This window comes from Suncus etruscus, chromosome 14, assembly GCF_024139225.1.
Source record: "Suncus etruscus isolate mSunEtr1 chromosome 14, mSunEtr1.pri.cur, whole genome shotgun sequence".
Lineage (NCBI taxonomy): Eukaryota > Metazoa > Chordata > Mammalia > Eulipotyphla > Soricidae > Suncus > Suncus etruscus.
The window spans coordinates 90,081,383-90,087,589 of NC_064861.1; the positions used below are offsets into that span (position 1 = coordinate 90,081,383).

A 6,207-nucleotide genomic window follows, 5' to 3' on the forward strand; every position below is an offset into this window, starting at 1 on the left:
TTTGTTTGTTTGTTTTTGGTTTTTGGGCCACACCCAGCGGTGCTCAGGGGTTACTCCTGGCTGTCTGCTCAGAAATAGCTCCTGGCAGGCACAGGAGACCATATGGGAAGCCAGGATTCAAACCAATCACCTTAGGTCCTGGATTGGCTGCTTGCAAGGCAAATGCTGCTGTGCTATCTCTCCAGCCCCGGGATTAGTTTTTTGTTCTTACAATTTACTGGTTTTTGCGCAGAGGCGCCAAAGGGGCTGCCTTGAGGGTGGTCTCGATCCCATAGACATACTGACATCCCCAGGGTTCACTGTAGTGTTAAAGATGTGGGGATCAGGGGCTGAGTGCTAGCACAGTAGTAGGGCGTTTTCCTTGCACCCTGCTGACCCAGGACGGACACGGGTTCGATCCCTGGCATCTCATATGGTCCCCCGAGCTAGGAGCGATTTCTGAGAGTCGCCGGGTGTAACCCAAAACCAAAAAAAAAAAGTGGGGACCGTGGAGGGGGTCCATTCTTCTCCCTATTTCCACCCACCTCGCAGCTACCAGCTTGGCACCCCAGAGGCAAAACGAGGCCGCAGGGTGGAGCCCACCTCTTGTCTTGCCTCTAGCGGCCACCAGGGGGCGGCGCTGCCCAACAGGTTGCGGGCAATGGACCACAGCGCTGAGCATCCTCCGACCACGACTCCCGCAATGACCACTTCCGGGCGAAGGGGGGGGCGTTCAGCTCCCTGGTTCCCCCCACCCACCCCCGGGGCACTGGGGCCAGGGCCTTAGCCAGACCCCCAGACAGCTGGGGCCTTCTTTCTCCCTCTCCCTACAAATTCCCTCTTTTCCCTCCCAGGTATGGTTTTATGCTGTAGGTTTCTCACTTGGGGAATTGGGAGGGGGGGGTCTGTGGAGTGGTAATGGAGACCCCCCAGACCCCCCCAGAGTCTGAGCCTCTCCCCATCCCTTTAGATTACATGCACCAGTCACAGCGCACGCACACCCCAATTTTTAACTTATATTTCAGGGCTACACCTAGTGTACCAGGGATCACTCCTGGTAGTGCTCGGGGGACCATACGGGAATCGAACCCGAGTCAGCAAAGCATGTCCTCTCCCCACTGTGCCATCACTCTGGCCTCAATAACCCCAACTTTTCTGCCTCTTCCTATGGGAATGATTTTTCAACCTGTCTCATAGCCAAATTAAGGGGCTGGGCCCAAACAGGCCCTGGGCACATTGGTGATCCCCAGCTCAAGCACAAGTGGACCCCAGAATCTGCCTCTCCCTGGGGGGATTTTTCCCAGCACTTCCTCAGAAAGCAGAGGGCCAGGGCAGAACCTTTAAGAAGCCTCAGAACCTCCCACGCAATGCAATTTGGAGGGCAAGCAACAAAAACCTGATTTAGGGGTTATGGGGTGGAAGGTGAGAACAGCCCGAATTCCATCCCTACCCCAGCATTCTTCACAGGTCAAGTCCGAAACGGAGATCTCAGTGCTGAATCATTTTTATTTGCGTGTTGGCCTGAACTCTTCCACTTAAGGAGCCGACAAGGGTTCAAAGCCAGGCCAGGGGGAACATAGACGGGAAGAAAGGAATTTCTTTGCAGACTCCCTCACCCTTGGCAAACCCCACACCACCTGGAGGAATCTGACGGGGTAGAGGGAGCAGAGTACCCCCCCTTTTTTCCCTTACATTCCAGATACTAGGACAAATGTCCTTAAAAAGAAAAAAACAAAGACATCGCAAAAGAAAATAAGCAAATATGCCCATAACAAAAAAAGTAAGAGGGGTGTTGGCTAGAGATTGAACGGGGAGCAGGGCTCCTGCATGACCCCCAATTAGAACGAGCACTGGAGAGGGAGAACCAGACCCTACTGGATCCTGGCTGGCTGGGGGGGTCTCATGGTCCCCCCATTTTACACCTGCTCTTCCCGCTCCCCGACTTCAGCCTCGCCCCTCTGTGCTCTCTTGGGTAGCACTGGCAGCCGTGGGCCGGTCCAGAAGGTTCTCCGGGCTTTTCGGAACCAGGAGAAGCGGCCTGGGGTCTGGAACCGAACTGTTTTCACCTGCTTCCGGGCCCCCCTCGAGGCCTCTGGTTCCTCGCGCGAGGGACCTGCTCCCTCGGCAAGGGGTGGCTCTGCCCTCGGGACAAGTGGAGAGTTTACTCTCTGGGGAAGGATGGCTTCTGCCCTCGGACCAGCTGGAACTTCTGGTCTCTGGCTAGCTGGGGCCACTGCTTCCTGAACAGCGTTGCCTTCAGCCCTCTGATTATCTCTGGCCTCTGCCCCCTCGTCAGCTGGGGCCTCCATCCTCTGATTATTTGCCGCTTCTGCCTCCTGGCCTGCTAAGGCTTCTGCTCTTTGATCATCTGCAGCTTCTGCCCTCTGATGATTTCTAGCCTCTGCGTCCTGGATAGTGGGGGCCTCTGCCCTCTGATGATCTGCCTCTGCTTCTTGCCCAGCTAAAACCTCTACCCTCTGGTTATCTCTAGGTTCTGCCCACTGATCCGCCATGGCCTCAGGCCTCTGATTATCTGCAGCCTCTGCCTCCTGGACAGCTGGCGCCTCTGCCCTTGGGTTATCTGCAGCCTCTGCCCTCTGACTAGCTGGAAACCCTTCAGGCTGGTCAGCCCAGATACTCGCCAATTCCTTCCTGATGCGGGGTCTCCGGAACGACACCCAACTGATTTTGGGCCTCCACAGCTGCCACGGGGGGCTGGCCTGCCCCCAGGCCACCCCGGAGGCGCCTGCCATCGCCGCCTCATTGCCCACATTGAAGACGCCCAACCCAGACGCCCTGACCCTGGGCGCCCACCCCTTCACCCTCCGCTTCAGCTTCCCCCAGGACACCTGGCCCACGTACCCCCGCCAGCTGTCGGGCTTGGACCGCGGGGGCCCGGGGCTGTCGTCCACGGCGGGCACGGGCGATGCCAGGCGGCGGTGGAGGGCCGTCCCCGAGTCCTCCGGCCTGTCCCCTCGTCGCAGAAAGGCCTCCACCAGCTCCTCGTCGTCTCCGCTCTCCACCTCGCTGCCCAGGAACTTGCTGCCCAGGTAACTGACGGGCATGGCTCGCCGGCGCCTCGGATGGGCTTGAGCCTTGCCAACCCCGACGGGGCGGACGGCCTCGAAGTCGTCGAGGTCGCTGTCGCTAGCGTTGCTGCTGTCGTAGGTGCCCACTACCAGGCGAGGCGGCGGGGTGACCATCTGTGCCACGCGCCTTCGCACCCTGCGCTTGGCCGGGGCCGGCCTCGGGGGGTGCGGGGTGCTCCTCTCCAGGATGCGGGCCAAGTCCTCGAGGGTGCGGCCTTCCTCCTCCAGGAACTGCGCGAGGCGCTCGCGGAATTCGGCCTCCTTGGTGGCCGGCTTGGAGATGACCCGCCACACGCCTCCGGCCAGGCGCACCTCGCGGGGGATGCGCAGGGGGTCCACGTCCTCCCCGATCTGCAGGAGCCCCACGGTGGAGTCCTCCTCGCGGAACACCTTGGTGATCTTCGTGAAGGTGCCCACGGGCCTCAGCGCCTCCACCAGCACGTCCAGGTCCACATCCTTGCAGGCATCTGGGATGCTCCAGAGGATCAGGAAGTCGGGGGACGGGAGGAAGCCCCAGGGGAACCAGCCCCCGACGTGGCTCTTCTCGAGGGTCTTTAAAATCTCCAGCTTGAGATCGACGGTGGCGGGGGGCGCACGCACCCCCCAACTCCACGAAGCACTTAAGTCTGGGAAACCGAGGGGCTGAGGCCGCCCAGGGGATGGGGATGGGGAGAGAATACGCTCCCCAAATTTCAGTGTCCACCCAGCAGCAACAGCAGCAGCAGCAGCTGGGGCCCACGGGGTAGGAGGGATTTGGGGTGTACCCCCCAACTCCACGAAGCACTTAAGTCTGGCAAACCGAGGGGTGCACTCCCCAAATTTCAGTCCCCAGAAGCAGCAGCAGCAACAGGAGTGCACGAGGTTGAGGGATTCGGGGTGCACCCCCCCCAACTCCACGAAGCACTTAAGTCTGGGAAACCGAGAGGCTGAGGTCGCCCGGGGAATCACCTCCCTAAATTTCAGTGTCCACCCACCCAGCAGCAGCAGCTGAGGCGCACGGGGTTGGGGGTATTTGGGGTGCACCCCCCCAACTCCACGAAGCACTTAAGTCTGGGAAAAGGAGTGGCTGAGGCTCCCAGCAGCGCCGCCCGGGGATAAGAGATGGGGGGAATCCGCTCCCCAAATTTCAGTGTCCAGAAGCAGCCGCTGGAGCGAGCGCACGCACGGGGTTGGGGGGCTTGGGGAGATTCGGGGTGGGTGGGGGGGTCCCCTTTTCAGGGTGCTCACGTGAAGCTTGCAGGGTGGGGAGGCAGGGATGAGGTCAGTTCTCCAAGCTCCGGCTAGAATCGTGAGGTTCCCCGGTGCCAATGTTGGGGGGCGCGCAAAGGCGGCCGACCCACCTCCGCCGCTCTCCGCAGCCCCGGGGAGCGCGCGCTCTGGGGAACCCAGACAAAGGCGACTCTCAATATGGCCGAGGCGCCACTGGGAGCCCGGCCCAGCCCCCCTCGGGCCTCGGGAGGGTCCCCCCTCCCGCCCCTGGGCAGGTTGCCACACCCCCCTTTCCAAGCTGACCTTGGCGCGCTCCCGCCTCTTCCCAGCCCAGGCACGGCCAGTGCGTTCCAGGCTTGGGGCGCGCGCGCGCAGGGGTCCCCCTTCCCCCCCACTTCCCGACTTACAGGGCCCCGCGCGAAGACTGACAGGGGCCCCGTCCAGTCTCTTCGGGGACGCCTCCCTCCTCCTCCTCCTTCTCCTCCCCACTGGGGTGTGGCCGCGCCCCGGGCCTCCCTGGGGCCACCCCAACCCCGAAGCCCGCCCCTCAAGGCCTCACGTCAGCACCTTCCCCCCCATAGACATTGGGGGACCCCCTCCCCCAGCCTGCCCGCCAGCCTGCAAGGCACGTCCCTCTGTCCCTCCTCCTCACCCTCCTCCCTGTGCAGGGAAGGGAAGACCACCGTTGTTGGGCTGTTTGCAAAGCGCGCCGAGGGTTTGCGCTTCTCCTTGGCTGCCTCCTAAGAACCCGCTGTGGGATGATGCGTTGGGAAACTGGTCCCAGGCCCTTCTAGTTCCCGGGGTGACTTTTATTTAGCACCCTGTGATATTTCCGAAGGCCTGGTCTGCAGGAAAGGACAATGGAATCTTCGAGTGGAATATTATGCTCCCGTGAAAAATAAGCAGAGTTGGCCGAGGAGGCCTGATTTTGTCGTTGGCTGGGTGGGGAGAAGGGGTGAACCCCCAGGGCCTCATTCATACAAGATATCTGCTGCTGAGCCAGCGGCCTCATTTCGGGAGCATGTTTCAGGAGCTTGATCCCCCAGATCAGGTGGGGTGTCGGTAGTGTAGACCTACTTCCTGTGTCTGAACTCATCATTTTAAGGCCCTCAAGGAATAAACTCACAGACTCTTACCCATGCTGTTATGAGATTGGGGATAAGAGTTTTCCTACCTGGTATTAGAAGAAATGCAATAATGATAATAATAATAATAATAATAATAATAATACAGTCCCTGGGACTGGAGAGATAGCACAGCGGTAGGGCATTTGCCTTGCACGAAGCTGATTCAGAACAGACGGTGGTTCAAATCCTAGTATCCCATATCGTCCCCCAAGCCTGCCAGGAGCAATTTCTGAGTGCAGAGCCAGGAGTAAACCCTGAGCCTCTGGGTGTGACCTCCCCCCAAAATCCCTGGGGGACCCAAACCCATATGTGCTAAGGACTTTCTCCTGGTTCTGCTCTCTATTACTGCTGGTGGGCCGCAGGATTTGGGGGGCATGCCATATGGGATGCTGAGGCTCTAAGATGTACCTGTCGTGTGCAAGGTAAGGGCCTACTATCTCTCCAGGCCCCTGAAAATGGGGTTCTTAAGCTTTATAATAATACAAATTATTCAGATGTCCAGATAGCAGGAAAGTCTCTAGTGCACAATCTATCCAGTCGACATCACTTAGCATCAGAAATGTGTATTTATAGCTTCATTTAGTCTAGTACAATACAGTGCAGTACTACAAAGGTCTCCTGCCATTGCTTGTGGTAATTTCTATGCATATTCATAAAATGATTCTGGCAATTTGTAAGTTGCCACAGAATGATTGATAACAGATGCTAAATATTCATGGTTTGAGGATCAGCCAGAATACTTCTAGCTCAGAATTTTTGCGGGGTGTGTGTGTGTGTGTGTGTGTGTGCGCGTGCGCGTGTGC

General features: G+C 58.9%; 1 protein-coding gene across 1 annotated transcript; it reads right to left on the minus strand.

Annotated features, from left to right (window-relative positions):
* Window positions 1–1,895: 1,895 nt before the first annotated feature.
* CCDC8 (coiled-coil domain containing 8) lies at window positions 1,896–5,289 on the minus strand. Its single transcript, XM_049787531.1, has 4 exons — window positions 5,098–5,289; window positions 4,930–5,017; window positions 4,296–4,444; window positions 1,896–4,055 (listed from the first exon to the last, which is right to left on the minus strand). The coding sequence occupies exons 1-4, from the start codon at window positions 5,287–5,289 to the stop codon at window positions 1,896–1,898; spliced, it is 2,589 nt and encodes an 862-aa protein (XP_049643488.1).
* Between the last annotated feature and the right edge of the window lie 918 nt (window positions 5,290–6,207).

Bases quoted from the DNA above. Each gene is read 5' to 3' on its own strand.
- CCDC8 (XM_049787531.1), bottom strand. From the start codon at position 5,289: ATGAGGCCGCTGGCTCAGCAGCAGATATCTTGTATGAATGAGGCCCTG. The intron at 4,445-4,929 runs GTGAGGAGGAGG...TGGGTTCCCCAG, and splicing joins TTCCCTGCACAGGGAGGAGG to AGCGCGCGCTCCCCGGGGCT. The intron at 4,056-4,295 runs GTGAGCACCCTG...CGTGCGCCTCAG, and splicing joins CCCCACCCTGCAAGCTTCAC to CTGCTGCTGCTGGGTGGGTG.